The sequence below is a fragment of the Monopterus albus genome, unplaced genomic scaffold, assembly GCF_001952655.1.
Source record: "Monopterus albus unplaced genomic scaffold, M_albus_1.0 scaffold288.1, whole genome shotgun sequence".
NCBI classification, from domain to species: Eukaryota; Metazoa; Chordata; class Actinopteri; order Synbranchiformes; family Synbranchidae; genus Monopterus; species Monopterus albus.
Genome location: NW_018128168.1, coordinates 579,892 through 598,481, shown reverse-complemented (window position 1 = coordinate 598,481; position 18,590 = coordinate 579,892). Strand labels below are relative to the sequence as shown.

At 42.9% G+C, this 18,590-nt stretch overlaps 3 protein-coding genes across 4 annotated transcripts; 2 read left to right on the top strand and 1 right to left on the bottom strand.

Annotated features, from left to right (window-relative positions):
• The first annotated feature begins 2,494 nt into the window (after positions 1-2,494).
• Positions 2,495-3,442, top strand: LOC109973306 (GTP-binding protein Rhes-like). Its single transcript, XM_020622793.1, has one exon. It carries the CDS (start codon positions 2,510-2,512, stop codon positions 3,194-3,196), a length of 687 nt encoding a protein of 228 aa, XP_020478449.1. The 5' UTR covers positions 2,495-2,509; the 3' UTR covers positions 3,197-3,442.
• A 1,454-nt stretch (positions 3,443-4,896) lies between these two features.
• plk1 (polo-like kinase 1 (Drosophila)) lies at positions 4,897-9,984 on the top strand. 2 transcript variants are annotated; one of them, XM_020622818.1, is made up of 11 exons: positions 4,897-5,603; positions 6,022-6,190; positions 6,464-6,608; positions 6,693-6,786; positions 6,876-7,101; positions 7,256-7,295; positions 7,697-7,794; positions 7,906-7,983; positions 8,736-8,890; positions 9,174-9,356; positions 9,510-9,984. In XM_020622818.1, the coding sequence occupies exons 1-11, from the start codon at positions 5,241-5,243 to the stop codon at positions 9,693-9,695; spliced, it is 1,737 nt and encodes a 578-aa protein (XP_020478474.1). In that variant the 5' UTR covers positions 4,897-5,240; the 3' UTR covers positions 9,696-9,984. The 2 variants fall into 2 exon arrangements, with proteins under 2 accessions (XP_020478474.1, XP_020478473.1); XM_020622817.1 differs by having other exon boundaries at positions 7,253-7,295.
• A 1,095-nt stretch (positions 9,985-11,079) lies between these two features.
• Positions 11,080-16,284, bottom strand: LOC109973304 (uncharacterized). Its single transcript, XM_020622790.1, has 9 exons — positions 15,551-16,284; positions 13,943-15,354; positions 13,647-13,799; positions 13,130-13,212; positions 12,769-12,918; positions 12,577-12,693; positions 12,199-12,286; positions 11,834-12,045; positions 11,080-11,752 (listed from the first exon to the last, which is right to left on the bottom strand). The coding sequence occupies exons 1-9, from the start codon at positions 16,239-16,241 to the stop codon at positions 11,518-11,520; spliced, it is 3,141 nt and encodes a 1,046-aa protein (XP_020478446.1). The 5' UTR covers positions 16,242-16,284; the 3' UTR covers positions 11,080-11,517.
• Positions 16,285-18,590: the final 2,306 nt, after the last annotated feature.

The window sequence follows — 18,590 nt, the reverse complement described above, 5'->3', positions numbered from 1 at the left end:
TCCTGTCGGCTTCCAGAATCTCATAAGAATCATTCTCAGAGGAGTGGAGACAGATGTAGCTGGTTTGGGAAGGAAAGTCTCAACAATTAAACTTTGGTGTGATAGTTAGGTGCCTATATAGTGGGTCTCATATCAGATAACGACGAGACTCACTACAGAAAGGAGACCCAGCACCTGACCGAGTGGTGTTCAGACAACAACCTGGTCCTGAACACTAGCAAAACTAAGGAGGTCATTGTTGACTACAGGAGACCCAGGAAGATGACTCATGCTCCACTCCTCATATATGAGGATCAAGTTGAGAACATCAAGTTCCTGGGTATTCACATTACCACTGACCTCACATGGCCAAAGCCCAGCAAAGGCTTTTTTTTTCCTCAGGAGGCTCAGATGGGCTGGACTCCACTCTCAGTTGCTGACAAACTTCTATAGAACACCCCCCCACACACACACACACATACACACACTTTGTACTGTCCAGACTTTAAATGCTGTCTGCATTTTAAATTTATATATTATTTTATTGTATGTTTTATTGACTGTATCTCTTAAATGTTTTAATTACCAAACAGAATTTCATTATGTGACTGCTGACCGCTGATTGCATAATGACAATAAAAAAATCTTAATCTTGATCTTGATATACTTTTGGCCATGTAGTGTAGATTTAATAGTTTAATCTTCTCCTGATTTTACTGTTGAGAAATCACCTTCTGAGAAACAGATGCATGAAAAGTGCATGCCTTGCACTTATTTAAGCTGTATTTGCTCCCCTGTATTAAACGGGAAATACTGACTTTCTTCAAGGGCAAAGATACGAGATAGAACTAATACACACCCCACAAATGCATAAATACACACAGACAAATTATCACAGTATCTGTTTACCCACTGATAGCCACATCCAGCCTGATAGTAAGAGTCAGCAAGACACAGAGAAGGAGAGTTGTTTTCTGTATCTTATAATAATAATAATATGTTTCAGGAGGTTGTCTAAAACACTGTTGATGGCCTCATACAATTCATAATCCCACTCTTACTGCCCATCTGTTGTGCTATCAGTCTGTTTGGCTTTACCACACCACTAAGTGCTTCTCCAGAAATCCATGTAGGTGTGGTCCACTCAACCTGTAATCATCAGGCCACTGAAATTCTCCAGAAGATTAATCGACTCACAAATGCTTAAAAACTTCAGACCGAAACTAAAATTACACCATAGTAAAACTTCATTCCAGTGTCTTTAAAAGTTTGCAGCTCATGTGTTTGTGTTTTTATCCAACAGCAAGCCTTTGGAGAGTTAAAGCCAAACCTTCCCTGACTACTACTACTACTACTTACGGCTGTTTCCATTAGGGGTCGCCACAGCGAATCCCATTCGCATGAGTAATTTGGCACGTTTTCATGCTGGATGCCCTTCCTGACACAACACTCTCTATTTATCTGGGCTTGGGAGCAGCACAGAAGTCACTGATGTGAAACCCCTGTGGCTAGATACACAACCTTCCCTGACTCATATCTGGTGTAAATATGTTTACATGTGCCTGTATCTTGGTTGTGTGCACAAATGACCATCACTTTATGACTGCCAGACAACAGGCTGCGACTTCCTGGAAACACTTTAATAAAACCATGTAAGGATAATGAACCAAGAGCAAAACCAATAAGACAAATGAACACACATACACACAAAGCAAAACAAAGTTGTGATAACACAAAAGAGCTCACCATGATTGAAAATTACTTGTAGGTCACTTATGAATTCCATAAGTACAATTATAAGGTAAATTGTATACTTTTTAATTCACTACCTTCATAATTTGAGATCATCCAAGGTAACTCATTTTGTTGAATTCAGGTTGATACTAAAGGTTTTGGGAAACAGCGCTCTGGGGCAGTGTTTCAAGCTTTGGCTTTATTATTTTATTTCAGCTATAATGTTAGAAACTTTATAAGTGTTTATGCATCTTAACATAACATTGTTTCCCAGAACATGGTGATTATTTTCGCCTGCTGTTCTAATGCAACCTTATTGCCTTGGTCTCTTAAAAAGATGTTTTAAATGAAGGAAATCATGCAATACATGTACTGTATCACCAACTGGGGCCATGTGAAATCTTGCTTGATATAATTTTGCTGATAGTTTTACTGCTGGCACTTTTACTTGAATAAAATCTGAATAGGATGTATATCTCTCACCACTAGGCTGAGTTAGATTAGTTCTTTCTGGGCTTAATCCTAATCACATAGCAAGTTTGCTTTTTCATATGACTTCCACGTTTCTAAGCAAGCTAATGCTGCCTACAGATCCAGTGTCCGTTTAATATTACTGGTGATTGTTGATATATCAGTAGAAAAATGACTCATTTCCAGACTGCTAAATGACAGTGCACTACCTGTAGTCTCAGCTTGATACAGTGCTGGAGCCCATGTTTCACCTCACACCACAGAGAGAGGCAGAGAGGGGTGTCATTGGTGGAGAGTAGAGGAGGTCAGCCTATAAATACGCACAATGAAACCCGAAGGAAAGGACTCAGTGTTGGGCTACAGTGATCAGCTAATCATGTCTCTAACAGGGCGACCGAACACAGTTCGGCTGGTGTTCCTCGGAGCAGCGAGGGTCGGGAAGAGCGCGCTTATCCGCCGTTTCCTCCATGACCGTTTCGAGCACAAGTACACGCGCACAGTGGAGGAGCTTCATGTGCTCGAATACGACGCTGCGGGATCAGGAAAGATGCGTCTGGAGATCTTGGATACGAGCGGAAGCTACTCCTTCCCGGCCATGCGGGAGCTCTGCATCCGGCACAGTGATGCATTCGCCTTGGTGTACGCAGTGGACGACCCGGGGTCATTCGAGGAGGTGCGACGGCTCCGCGACGAGATTCTGGAGCTGAGGGGCGGCAAGAGCGTGCCAATCACCGTAGTTGGCAGCAAAGCAGATCTGACCGAGGCTGAAGGCCGCGAGCTGCTGGCTGGTGATGCCATGGCCACGGTGGAGGGGGAGTGGAACGCCAACTTCGTGGAGGCGTCCGCGCGCACAGGTGAAAACACGGTCGGAGTTTTCCACGCATTGCTCCAAGAGGTGAACGTGCCCCATCGGCTGAGCCTTACGGTGGGGAAGCGCAGAAACACTGATCCTAGACCTGCAGTAAAGAAGAGACCACCACTGAAGAAGCACAAGAGCTGTATCTTGTCATAGGGGCAATAGTCGAAGATGGACTCTGCAGCTGGACTGCTGGTTTTTAGGTGTTGCTGGTCATCACAGTGCTTTACCCTGTCCCAGAAGTGGGAAGGTCCTCAATAAAATGTCTCTTTAAGTCTCGACAGGATGATTTAATTGGACCATTGGTTTATAGTCTATGGGACGCACTTTATATGTTTTGTGTAGCTTGTTTTAAATGTTGTCAATAAAATTTATTTTTGTCTGCAGCGTTATAAATCTTCAGTCTACTAAGCCTCAGTTTTAAAAAAAAAAAACGTGCATCTGTCACTTTCGACTGTTCCCGTCAGGGGTCGCCACAGCGAACTGCCACACTGATGATTCACATATTGATATTTGGTACGTGTTTTACACCGGATGCCCTTCCTGACGCAACCCTGAATCGAACCCAGGCTGCAGCGGCGAGAGCTCAGAATACTAGCCATTAGTCTTGTTTAATTTTTTTTAAGAACACGTATGAATGCAGAAAATAAAAGTATACTCAGCAGTCCCTGTTAAAGATACAATACCTTTACTGATTTCGAACATGAATTTGCTAAAGAAGAAATTATTGTCCAAATTAATCTCATTTTCAACTCATCCTTTTGAGTTTGTTAAGACAGACCTGTCGTTGCACTAGCAAGTGTTTAAAAACACTTTTCTCAATAATTCCCAGAGCAGATACAAAATTTACAAATGGACATTTTAAAATTGCCACCATGGGGCAATAAATAAATCCACACACTTCATCATTCTTGTAATGATGAATGTCAGCTTCCATTATTAGCCTAGGGGCGATGCATGAATATTTAACTGTGCTTCATAAAACAATGCCCCTTCTTGCATAAGGACATGTTTTGCTGTTTTGGACATGGAACAAAGGATTAATAAATCCATAGATCTCATGGTCATCATCTCCCCATCCACTTATTCTCTTATCTTCCCACTTATCTCAATGTTAGTAATATAATGAGATACTAAAAATTAATTTAGAAGTATGTACTGTGTATAAAGAATAGGTTTTAGGAACAATCCTGCTGCACATAGACCATTATGGTTTGTATTTCACCTTGGTTTTACTGCATGGAGCTGTACAGTATTAGACCAGAGGTCTCTCCTAGTCATTGAAGATATACAGCTTATCCTATGATTTATTTGGTGCTATGCTGATATACAATAATACATACAATGTGTTATGTACAATAAAGCAGCATATATACAGTGTGATGCAATATAGCAGTTACACAAGAAACAAAGAAAACTCAAAAGCATGTTACTTTGGTGAAACCTCTGTTAAAGGCTGGTTCAAAACAAGTATTCACTAACTGTTCTAATTTATTTCTGTGTCATGTTTGAAAACCTCACATAAGATCATATTAATATATCATATTATAGCTGTAAGGCTGCAAATATTTATTTTCAATGTCAACACACCACATTTAGTGCGTAAAATGTAGGAAGCAAATCTGGTTATTAAAGACTACACACTGACTACATTTTCCGTCAGTACTATGTTCTGGAAACCTTCGAGTGACGTATATCAGACTTCAGCCAATCACACCGCAGAATATGCCTTTCTCGGGCTGCGATTGGGTTTTTTTTTCACCAATCTTCCCACGATGCTTTGCTACACCGCTTTGGAATTCAAATGGAGCGGACCAATCAGTGAGCGCCATAACGACTGAGGCAGCATTTAAACTTGTACTAGACTGTTGTTAAAAGGCAGAACGGGGGATGTGTAGCAGCTATCGGGGGACCTGTCTGGAGATTAATTTCACGTATACCTCGCTTTTTTTTGTAATCTTCGGATTCTTGTGCACTACATTTTTATTGTTGAATCATATGCCTGAATAACGGTCGCGTTTAAAGGTGATTATCGTTAGTTTTGATTTGAATCCAGAAGTGTATGGAAGCAACCTAGCTTCCAGGGCTAAACTAAGGTCGTAGGGTTCGTAGCAGCTATCGTCGATTCCTCGACTACTGGGGAGTTTTAAACGTTTCTTATTATTTTTTTTAAATACCACGAAGAACACTTAAATCCGAAATGAGTGCAGGTGTTCAAAAGCCGGCGAATCCGTCGCCACATGTCGACTCGAAATCGGCTCCTCTCAAAGAAATCCCAGATGTTCTGTTTGACTCACGCACCACGACAAGATACACGAGGGGGAGATTCCTCGGAAAAGGTGGTTTCGCCAAGTGCTTCGAAATCACAGATGTGGAGACGAAACAGGTTTTCGCCGGAAAAATCGTGCCGAAGTCGCTGATCCTGAAGCAACACCAGAGGGAGAAGATGACTTCGGAAATCACAATTCATAAGACTCTGAGCCATCCGAACATCGTGGGATTCCACGGGTTTTTCGAAGACGACGACTTTGTATTTGTTGTCCTGGAAATCTGCAGGAGAAGGGTGAGTGTGGATGAAAATAATGGTTGCATACTATCTGTCTAGTGAGCACATTTCCAGGGCCAACGGTTGTCTTGGCGGCCTCTTCCGTTCTCCTCCCTGTCCCAGTAGAGCTAGCTTTAACTGTGAGGAAAGCCAAGTAAAATGTGAACATGCAAGGTTACACATCAAACTAGGCCTGAAATGCAAAACTGCTTACTTATTTTTTGTATACCTGGCCACCTCCCAAGTATTAACTTTGAATTCCTTGTTATTTCACCCTTCACCCCTCTCAAGGCTTCATTAGGCCAAAGTGACCTTTTTAAAGTCACAAAGCAAGAGACTAAGGGCAACAGACTTGGTATAAAGTGTTGTGTTTTTATTCAGGCTGTTGATTATATGTCTACTAACCTGATGATGGTTTTTTTTTTCCCAATTTCAGTCCTTGTTGGAGCTGCATAAGCGTCGCAAAGCTGTGACTGAACCAGAGGCTCGCTATTACATGACACAGCTGCTCAGGGGGGTCCAGTACCTGCATAACAACAAAGTCATCCACAGAGACCTGAAACTAGGCAACATCTTCCTCAATGATGATATGGAGGTCAAGATAGGTAAAGTTCACTGTTAGATTGCAAAGGATTTATTTCTCTTTATGCTAAATAAATGCAAGTAACTAACTTGGCAGTCTGGTAAAAAAGCAACGGGACACACCCTGGTCCTTCCACCAGAAATGCATCATGCTTCCTGAATAAGTTGTTTCCACTGACTGGTGAAGACCAGATTCACTAACAAACAGCACATTTAAGAACATTGTGTCCTGACAATGTACAGAGTCCACGTTTTTTGTCTGCTGCTTTACAGAAGCTTGTGTTTTTCTTCACTAGGGGACTTTGGCCTGGCCACTAAGATTGAGTTTGATGGCGAGAGAAAGAAGACCTTGTGTGGAACGCCCAACTACATTGCACCTGAAGTGCTTTGCAAGAAAGGCCACAGCTATGAAGTAGATGTGTGGTCACTTGGTTGTATATTGTAAGTTTGAAAACGCACACATCTGGGAATGGCACTAGTCCACATGATTCACACAGTCACCTCAATCCCCTCCCTGCTTCTCAGGTACACATTGTTGGTGGGTAAGCCCCCATTTGAGACCTCCTGTTTGAAGGAGACCTACAACCGCATAAAGAAAAACAGCTACACCATCCCCTGGGTAAGTTGGAATAATGTAGCACACAGTGTATTTTACACTTCTAGTTTACCCCTCACACTTCTTAACCTGAATTTACATATTCTCTGCAGCACGTCAACCCGGCTGCATCCGCCCTCATCAAGCGAATGCTGCATGCTGATCCCGCCCAGAGGCCGACCATCGCCGAGCTGCAAACGGATGAGTTCTTTACATCTGGCTACATCCCCACACGTTTGCCCACTACTTGCCTCACTGTGCCCCCACGCTTTTCAATTGCCCCCTCCACAGCTGCAGAGCTCAGCCAGAGGCGCCCACTGACTGCTATTAACAACAAGGGTAATGGACCTGGAACTACATGGCCGATTAAACCTTAGTCTTCAGATTATTAAAATACTGCTGAAATATTGTGACTGCACAGGACACAGGCAGTTCTTTTAAGTGCATGTAGATTTTCGTTTTGGTGAGAATGATTTGTGTCTTTCTCCAGCAGGGACAGAGAAAGTAGAGGCGAAGGAGGAGCCTGTGCAAAGGTGAGACGTTTTGTATGACAATCAGTCTCGACAAAAAAAAGGAACATCGAAAGAATAGACAAATACTTTTTGTATTTTGTAACGACTTCTAAAATATCACAAAGTGTAAAGCCACCATGTTTTTAGTAAAAAAAAAAATTTTTTTTCCATCTTGGTTGAAGAATGTTGCTTGTGACTCAGGTATCATCATGCACAGTCAAAGGGACTTAACTGGACACTGTTACACAACTCCCTTGTTCACACAAATCACGATTTCGCCTCGTTCGTGGCATTTGAGTGCAAATGTTTGCAAAAACTGCCAACACTAAATAAATTGCATGATTATTCTTGAGATAACCTCTCACACGCTTTTACGAGAGAGTATGTAGACAAATGCTGTGGTTGTGTGTGTGTGTGCGCAGGGATGCTGAGCCGTCAGAGCACCACCTGAAAGACTTGCTGGAGCAGCTCAACAGCGTCATTGCCGCCAAGCCCGCAGAGAAGGCAGTCAGATGCCAAGGTGAGCACATATTCTACAGTTTAGAAGTTTTGGTTTCGTCTTTGAGGTTGTGGTGAGCTTTTTGCTTGTGCCAAGAGTGCACACAACAAAGTTCTGTTTGTGTGTTTGCAGAAGAGGCAGAGGATCCTGCATGTATCCCCATCTTCTGGATCAGCAAATGGGTAGACTACTCCGATAAGTATGGACTAGGTAAGCATTAGACATCTGTTTACCAAATGGTCTCCTACTCTTCTAAGCCGTTGTTGTTCATCAAGTCAGACTGAACAGGTTTTTAATAGTCACTTTTTTTTTATAGACATCAATGGGCACTAATTTGGCAATGTACCGTATAATGTGGGTGTGTGTAATTGACTGATAGAGGATGGCTTCAATGTGAAGGATTGTAAACGGCTGACTTTAAGTGACTGTGTACTTTTTTAGATTTTTTTTCATTTGTTGTATAACAATACAGTTATATTAGATTTTATTTTGTGGGTGGGTAGATAAGTCTCTATAGTTACAGCCAGTAAGTATTGATACATTAAAGTGCAGAAATGTTACTGTTGTAAGACGATCATGCTATTTTATAGTTTGTCCACCAGAGGGCACTGACAAACCTATATTAAACTAACGTCACACACTGTGTTCATCTCAGACACAATCCTCTAAAAACAAATTTAAAATATCGAAGTTCAAGTATGCTGGAATAAAGTAGCACACAATGTCATTGTCAGTTTTTAAGGCCTCTGTATTTCACTTTTTAAACTCGTGATTATTGGCAGCTTCCTCAAAAGTTCAGTATCAGATGGATGTCAACACCATCAGTTTGCAGAGTCCAACTCTTAATGCTGAAATGTTGTGATCAGAGTATATCGTTATGCAGTAGATGTCGACTGTGACAGATGGTACTGTAGCATAGTTCGTGTTTAAGAAAAAAAAAAAAGTGTACTTGGGTGTTGCAGGCTACCAGCTGTGTGACAACAGCGTGGGTGTGCTGTTCAACGATTACACGCGTCTCATCATGTACGCTGATGGAGACAGCCTGCAGTACATCGACAAGGCGGCGGCTGAGTCATACCTCAGCGTGCACTCGTACCCTCATGCTCTCAACAAGAAGGTCAGCAGCTCACTCTGTGAACATGCTTCTCTCTTGTCTCTTGATTTTCAACAAGAAGGTCAGCAGCTCACTCTGCGAACATGCTTCTCTCTTGATTTTAATTTCTCAACTTGATGTGTGTGTGTGTGTGAGAGAGACACACACACATTATAGGGATAATACAGCAGTTGTCTTTATGCCTTTTGTACTTTCTTTTTAAGGCTGATTCCACCTTTTACACTGTCGGTACCTTAACATGGTACTGATTCTCATCATATTAGATTTTTTTTTTTCCTCATTATAGATAACATTGCTGAAATACTTCCGCAATTACATGAGCGAGCACCTGCTGAAGGCCGGCGCCAATGTGGCACGGCGGGAGGGAGACGAGCTGGCACGGCTGCCTTACCTCTCCCTCTGGTTCAGAACAAAGAGCGCCATCGTCCTGCACCTCACCAATGGCACTGTTCAGATCAACTTCTTCCAGGTTAGATACATCTTTTCCTACTTGAACCTCACCCAATTCTTCAGTAGCCCCAACTTTCTTCCATTAGTTGCTAAAGTAAATTTTAGGTTCTCTTGGTATTGACACGTGGTGCACAGATCCTGAACCTGTATTTTCATTATCCCACTCTGTAAGGACCACACCAAGCTGATCCTGTGTCCACTGATGGCTGCGGTGACCTACATCGACGAGAAGAGAGACTTCCACACTTACAAGCTGTCTCTGCTGGAGGAATTTGGCTGCAGTAAGGACCTGGCCAGCCGCCTTCGTTATGCCAAGCTCATGGTCGAGAAACTGCTGGCCAATAAGCCTTCATATTAGACCACCATCCCTCAAAGTCTTCGATCACAGTCTCCATCTTTACTCATGGCCACTCTTTTAGTCTCAACCAGCTTCTCAGGGGACGGGACAGACCCTTAAATTGTTCTGTATTTTATATTTTATGGAAGAGTCACAGTGTAATGATTTGTCATCTTTTGAGGCGTTGACACGTAGCATCCATTTCATATGTTCTACAGGAAGGTTGAATTTCAGTCTCTGCCAGTTTTGATCTTTATTCCTACTGTTGATAGAAAGCCACTCCTCCAGCTATTATCTTAACTTTTTTTTTTGTTATGTAAGATGGCTAGATCACTGATGGCACAAGTTGACCCTGTACGTTCACGCACGTCCAGCACAAAACGATGAATGAAGTTAATTCTCTTAAAAGGTGGAACCTTCTCTGTGCTCATTTGTTTGCATTTGCTCATGTTTTATGAACCTTAAGCCTAAATGTGTGGTGGGGATTGACATTTATATGGGCTGTGTGCATAGAAAAGGTTTCTCTGGTCTGCTTCTCCAGTTTTTATTCATGTTGTATGTAGAGAAATGGACCATGTTAATACGTCTTCGTGTACATTTTCCCTGCAGTTTCACTCGTTATGCATCTTATTTTAAATGTCGTTGTTATTCATCTTATTTCAAATGTCTTGTCATTTTCAACAAGATGTACAAATTTGTACATACCTGTTGTAAAGTTGGTTTCATTTTTACCTGACTTTAAATAAAGACTTTCTTGAAAAAGAATTGCAGGGGTGTAATGTGTCACATTTGTCTTTTCATACTATTGTTGGCACTGAAAAAACGAGCTACATGAACAAATGCTCACTTATTGATGAAAACTATATATAGTAAGCAATGCATTACACATTTACTCTATGGAATGTGCAACTTTGTGTTATAGAATTGAAAGATACATACTTTAAATGTATTTGTTGATATTGGAAAAAAAATCAATGTAATGTTTAGTCCACCCAGACTGTTGACACTTTGGGTTGTCTCAGCAGGAGCACAGGTGTAAAAGCATTAAAACTGACTGCTCTTCATGCACTGTGAATGCTGCCTGCTGTCATGGCTTACAGGGACACTGGCTGTTAGCAAAACTTAAAAGTGAACCAAGTACTGAGAAATGACTGTATCATTTACACTGTAAGTCTGTATTTAGCTGATGTTTGTGTGATTGACTTGAAACAAGTGAAACAGGAGTTTGCTTCCTTTGTGTTCATGCTCTGTGCTTAAGAGCAGGAGATAATCCAGAGCAGGAAGCCTGTACCAGTACATTTAGTTCTATGTTTTAAAGTAATTGTTTATACCTTTAATAAATAAGAAAAGGAATTTCCAAACTGTCAACCACAGAACAGTGAAGAGACAAACTATGATCACCAGATATACAACTGTTTAATGTAGATTATAAAAAAACAACTTTGGCAACACTTCTTTTTCTTTAACTATAACATGTATTCAAGTACACAAAGAACGGTCCAAACAGCAAAAGCAATAAAAGACAGGGAGTCAAAGTCTAAAAGGTCAAAACACGTCCACACCCTCACACGGAGACGTCCAGTGTGTCTTACTAGTGATCTAAAAACATTTCCAAACAGGGAAAACAAGCACTCTCCATTTAACTGTTTAACAGTTGTTGAGATTTGGGGTATGTTTAGTTTACTACGTATAAATTCCCATATTTTAGTGGTTCCAGGGCTTAGAGAGTATCAGTTTCAATAATCTGTGCCCATAAGAGGTGCAATGCATTCAGGATCAGGCAGAATAAATTAATGTGACACTGTAGTATTTTAACAAAGGGAACTTCGATCAATCTATATTTTCAGTTGCACAGTGAGGCCTGACACGTACTGTAGCAGTGCAGAGAAACGTCTCCGTTGTGATGGCCAGTCAACAGCACATCTCGCACGCCCCAGCGAGCAAGCTGCCAGCCTTCGCTCTCAGGAGCCCTCACCATTTCCGAGGCCCCCTGACGCCCAAGCTCCCACACACACATACAGCCGCTCTGACTCAGACCGACCACGCTGGAGCTGTTAACATCGGCCTCGTACAGTCTGCTGAAGGAACGGAGGGTGATGGGAGTGTTAATTACACGGAATTATAAGACGCGTGTCATCATCTGTCAGTCATCAGCTCACCTGCCAGACCAGGCTTTGGGTGGAGACAGCTGGGTAGCCAGGACAGACTTCCCACTCAGCGGGTTGACAGTCACCAGGGAAAACAAGGCCGTCTTCTTCCTCTCCTCTTCCTTCCCTTCGTCTGAAAACATTTCATCTTTTGCTTTGGCCTCTGTCTCTTCTTCTTCCAGAGAGCTGAGGAACTGGTGCTGCAGCAGGACAAATAACACTCCCTGTGCACAAACATACACATTCACAACAGCACACAGAAGTCAGACAGCGGTCTGAGGAGCGAGGCACCAATGGCGGCATAGGCATTTGTATGACAACAGTTGTAGTAATGTTAGCACTAGTAGTAGTCTTCAATGCAAAGTCAACACACTCACACAGTAGGAGTATCCTCTGAGGCAGGCCGTGTGTGATAAGTCATCTCCGAGGATGATCTTCTGCAGCAGCTGTCCAGTCTTCAAATTCCTGCACCACAGAAAAAAAATACATTCAAAAGTAAAGTTTTCCAGGCAAAGAAAATCTGAAAACATTCTGCAGACTTCCAGAAAGTCTGCTTAAGGTCCCTGTAGATCTGATATTTTGTACATGTGGACAGTCTTCAAGTCTCACAGACTTCTCAGGAACTCACTGGAATAAATTACAGCCTCAGTCAGTCAGTCAATGTGTGATCCTACCTGCTGTGTACAAAAAAGAACCCAGAGGAAAACTCAGCAATCGGCGTGACAGTGACTTAGATCCATCCCAGCATTGCTTACCAGATGAAGAGGTGTCCACACTCATCTGTACCGATCAAAGCGTCAAAAAGTTCTTCCACTGGAGCGAGGGCCCCGATGCAAACACCAGGAGACACAAGAGGCTGAGAGCCTGGCATGCTGAGACAGAAATGAGACAATGAGACACCTGGTAAAATAGCTGAGAGAGGATAACTGTGGCACCAGTGCTGTTACCTGTTGCTGTCAGACAGGTAAAACACCTTCATGGTGGAACCTATTGCTGAGTGGGAGGAGGTAACCACTCTGGACTTGGACACACTTACAACAGCCTGGACGCCCCCTTCATATAGCAACACTTGCAAGAAGCTGGAGCATGACAGCATCCTGTGCACAAGGACAACACACACACACACACACACACACAATAACAGATGAGTCTAAATTCTGAACACACTGAAGATCAGTAAACTTTAACAGGTGGTTCCTCTAGGCACAGTGAACACTATGTCCACTGACATTTAACCAGAGTTTAACACATGGCTTAATTCCTGTGCAGACAACTGCCTCAAAAATGTTAAAAAAGTTGTATAGTCACCTCACTTCACTGATTTCCAGCTGTCCCAGAGTCACACAAAGCAGCCCAGCAGCATCTGGGACAGGAAACACATTGATCACTGGCTGTAAAAATAAAAACACAACATTAAATCATATAAAACAGACTGACATTGCAGATGCTTTACAGATGCTACCCTGTGCAGTTTTGTTGTAAACAAAAAGTAGTTCAGTTTACATTCACTCTTTCTCACCAAACACTATACTGTGGTTCCTTGGACCTAATAAAGAAACTCAACTGTGGAAGAACCTGAACCCTGCATTGTTTACATCCATGTTTACTTGCCAGCAGTTTTCTCCACTGTCTTTACTGCCATCTTTACCACCTCCAACTGTCTATCAGCAGAAGAGCACAACACCATTGGCAGGACTGTGCATAAGATTTGCCACATGCATGAGATTCAAACAAAAACCTGATAGTTCATAAAATAATTCTCCACAGCATGACTGGTGGTCAAACAATCCACTGGGTACCTGTAAGACATACACAAAACACTCACCTTGTTGAAGCTCCAGCTGTGTATTAAGCTCCAATCGTTTGCTGAAACCTGACTCCACAGACACACGGCCCATTTTCCCGCTGCTGCTACATATAAACCACCTGAGTGTCCGGCCAGACAGCATGCATCCACCAGACAGTCTCCTGCTGGGGCCTGAACACACACAAGCAACAATTCACTCCAAAAACATGTTAAATTTGTTACCATGTCATCAAAAAAGAATTAGTCTTTAAACCAAAACAACACCCCAAAGCCAGGCATTAATTCTTAATTGTAAGACATGTAGAACATTTTACCTTTAACGTGTGTATGCATCTCAGCATGTGTTTCTTTGTAGTCTCTTCCGTTCTTGGCCCTAACAACCTACCAGAGCCCTGCGCCTGGATGCTGGAGACAGTCGGACAAGTAGCCATTTGAACCCTGTAACACTGATCAGTTATATCTGGTGGCTGTAATGAAGCCTGGTTCTGACTGGAGGGGGAGTCAGGAGGCTGGCTAGTAGGCAGGGGCATAAAGGATGGACAGGGAGAGAGAGCCTGAGGGGAGAGGGCCTGGGTGGATGGACTGTGTGCAGGAGGCAGGGTGCAACGAGGCGAAGTGGAGGAGGAAGTCGCGGGGGTAACAGGCGTGACTCCTAGGGAGGGTAGTGTAGGGCTGGAGGGGAGAGCAGAGGAGAGCAGGTGTGGGGTTAGGAAGGGGCAGGGTGCTGAAGCCACAGGAGGGCTCAACAGGAGCTGAGAGGGGACAATGTGGTGTAGAACACACTTCTCCTGAGTTTTGTTTTCTGCTGATTTGTCTATGGGGGGGCTGTGGGTGGGTTTGCAAGGTCCCTTTGAATCTTTGGCAGGAGATTTCACATTGTAGCTGTTAGAAGGTTCATCAGGTGTTTGCTCTAGAGGGCAATCAATGATGACAGTGTTGTGCTCTCTCAGATTTTCCAAAGGATGGACAACATCAGCACAGTCTGGTTGTTTTTCTAATGCAGGCTGTTTTATTTTAAGGTAATCTGACTGTCCAGTGACAGAATCATTCACTTTGCCTGCTGGTCTGTCTACAAAGTTCAAACAAGCTTTAACGGGATGGTCTACAGATGTGTGTGTGCTGCTTGCTGAGAGGCCACTCTCGTTATGACTGTTCAAAGTCACAGTTTCATGCTCTTTATATTGACTGACACAATCGGCAGCACAATCTTCAACCAATGACACAGATTCTGCTGAGCTGGTGAGAGTCTTTGCTTGGAGGTTTTCAGTCTGCTGCCCTCCAGGGGTTTCTGTGGTATCTTGGTCAGATGTCCCTTCAACTAATGACTGACTTGCATGCTTGTCATCTATAAACAAGTTCTGGACACCTGCAGATTGTGTAGTAGATGGTTTTTCTACAGTGAAATCTGTGGGTGTGAGGCTGAGCAGTAGAGGAAATGGTATCAAAGCATCGTTGCTGCTGGTCCAGCATATGTTAGAGCGGCGGGTGCTGCTGCGCGTGTTGTAAGACGGTGATGTGAACTGTTCTACTCCTAATTCCACAGTGATTTGGCGAAGTTTCAGCAGTTTCAGCAAAGCAAACTGGTCATCAGGAAGATAGAAATCTTGGTGGATGTCCAAGTTCCTTAGGTTGCTGACCAGTAGGCCAGGGGGCTGAAATCTGAGAGGACAAAGAGAAGTCTGGGCAGGAGAGGAGGGCAAGAGGAGAGACTGCCAACTCGCTGTGCCTGTAGGACACAAAGTGAACAAGGACAAGAGATGATCAGACAGGTAATGCACTTAAACTGGAGCACCCACTTTATGCACTTACAATTAACGTAAAGCAAAATTTCAATACTATCAAGAAAAACCTGCAGAATTCTCTCTTCATTGTCTTTTCTAACACTGATATGCGCATATACCAAGTCAACAAACAAGACTTACCTATGCTTCTCTGGGAGGATCTTTTAGTCTCAGTACTGCTCTTCACAAAGATGGGACAGACCTTCTCCAGATGGCCAGATCCAGAGTTGTCCTGAGCCCCATTAATCCCAGAGGAAGGCTGGGTAGCTGTGATGTACACAGGTGCAGGCTCAGGCTTGTGTGTCACTGGAACATCCTCCTGTGAAACCAGAGAGGGCTTTGATCCATGAGCTACACGGAGAGATGGGGAGGAAGAGACCAGGGTGCTGGTAGCCTGGGAACAATCTGAAGTGTGTCCGAGGTCTAAATTTAAAGAGGATCGTGGGATCTGAGGTCTCCCTCTGCCTCTACCTCTCTTCCTCCTCCTGCCTCTCCCCGGACGAGTAGCACAGACTGTAGGGGATGAAAAGGCATCTGTATTGGTCTGACTAGGACAGGCATGTTCTGAAATCTCACTGGAGCTTTGATTGTTGCCCGACGGCTCAGAAGATGCACCAGCAGCCTGCATATGTGACAATTTGTGAGGATCTACAGATGCAGGGTTCTGAGATGATGAATATGTCTGAGTGTGTTGAGCTGAACAATCACTGCTGTGGGTGTTTCTATTCAAACCTCTGCCGCGACTGTGGCCTCGGCTCCTGCGACGTTGCTTCATGCTCAGCTGAGAGTTTATGATGGCCTGCAGGTCAGGCTGACTCTGTGAAGCTGTCATACGTCTTGTGGTTCGCACATAGTATTCTGCTGGAAAAAGTAGTCCCTCCTGTTTCTTCTTCTTTTATGTCTGTGGTATTATCATGCGTTTGTTCATTTTCTATTTTCTCTGCTGCAGTTTTTTCAGTGTCTTTATTACTGTTCTCCTCACAAGGCCTTATTTCACTTTCTCTCATACTTTTTCCATCCTCTCCTCCCTCTGTCTCCTTTCTTCCTCCACTCGATGTGCAGTCTTGTCTGCTTTCTTCAGTGTGTACAGAGGCTGACTGTGATTCTTTTTTCCCGTCAGCTCTTGACTTGCTCTCTTTTTCTGTATGTCCTTGGTATGCTTGCATCTCTTTTCCCTCCATATCTACTCTTTCACTGTTTGCATGTGTGCTCCAGTGTGTAAGCAGCAGAGAGGGAGACTCAGATTCTGAAGCTGAAAGTACCTCTTCACTTTCATTCACAACATCTGTTTCCTTTGACTTGACCTTCTCCTCCTCTCGTTCTAGTCTAGTGGGCTCCATTCTTTCACTTCCCTCCTGGCCTTCTTCACTATTGCCTGTGATTCTACCAGCCTCAGCATTCCTCCTTTCCCAACGCTGGCGGCTGCGCCGAGACCTGAGACGCATGGCAGGACTGGATCTCTGACCTCCAGCTACGTCATGGCTGGGATCTGGGGTCTGTGGGCAAGCAGCATCAGAAGGGAGCTGGAACCTGATCACCTGGCTCATTTTGGAGCTATGACAATCTGGTAAAACATTTTTATTTTTTATTTTAATTTGCACTGATATTACAGGCAAAACACTGCCTGTTTCTATCTTCAATCATATTACAAAATGTCTTCTGTTTTTAGGACGGACAGGTTTGGAAACAATTTATATGTCAAAATGGCAAAAGATAGAGGAAGAAAAAAGTGACAAACATACAAGTGCGTACATGACATGACACCAGATTATTTTAAGCAAATCTTCAGAAACTACCTTATCTTCTTCCTTTTAGGATTATTTGACATTATTTCCCTCTACTCTTTGCACAATCTATATATTCCCTGCAGCTCTCACCCCTGCTAACAAGAAAAAGCATTAAAAACTTCTATCTCTAGCATCAGTCACCAGAACCTACTCATCAACAATGAACAACTATAAAATAAAGGAAAGAGTCTTTTTTTAAAAATTATTACATACCATATTTTACACTTCTGGCAAAGACACCTATTTCCTGTAACGGTTGTTGGTATTTACGACACACATTTCTATATTCTCTGCAGTTATGTACTATGGAAGAGATTAACTACAAATACTTTGCTTTCCCTTCAGTGTGTCTTTGGGACTGACCTACATCCGGGGCTGTACTGGTGGAGTTCAGTGTCAATGAAGATGGGTTAAGACAGGGGTTACAAGTCACATCTGGGTCTCTCTGGTCCTGGTGGTTCTGCTGAGTGATCCTACTCCTCACATGTCCCCGCACTGCGTGCAAACGCTCAGCATGCTGTGAACAGATCAACACATGTATGACACAGATTTTCAACATTTTTTTTACAAGCTAAGTGAAACAGTATCTGTCTTACCTCTAGTCTCTGGGCTGTCCTGTCATATTTCCTTTGTAACTTTCCCAACATCCTACGAAGCTGAGTAGGAAAATATAATATTAATATGTGAGAGGATGAGATAGCACTTCTGTGGCTCAAGTATGTAGACAAATGTAAACAGTGATGAAAATACTTTTACATCACTAAAAATTCAGAGGTAGTTTACTTGGGTATTTACATTTTGTGCCATGTTATGCTTCAGGAGAGAAACATTGTACAATGGAGACTAATAATACAAAACATAACTAACATCTATATTGTGATGTTTTATTATAAATTAAAATGAAACTTTACGGATCCTCAAGGTGGAATTCACGAACTCCCCAACTGTATTTGAAGTGATTGAAGTGGTCTCCACCTTTATCGACTGCCTTTACCACATTTACCTTGGTAACATTCGGAATGCATTACATTTCATTGTAACAGTATTGCTAGTCCTGCTTTTACTAAAGTAGCGTTAAAAGTATGTCTCCCACCACTGAATGTTAATTACCTTCTCCGTGTCATCACAGTACAGTGTAGTCCTCAGCCCTTCCTCACAGTGCAGGTTAGCTGCCACACTGTTCTCCATCCTGCTCACTCAGCCCTGACACATGAACCTTAAATGTAGCTATAGCATAGCTAATTAGATATTAGTTTAGCTGGAATAGAGAACCTATGCATATTTCCCCAAAACACACTATCTTGACTGTTACCTTAACTTGAGGACAAACTGAAACGTTACAGTTCGAAAGTAACGTAAGATCTTCTAAAATTAGAAACCGAAAGATTAGCTAA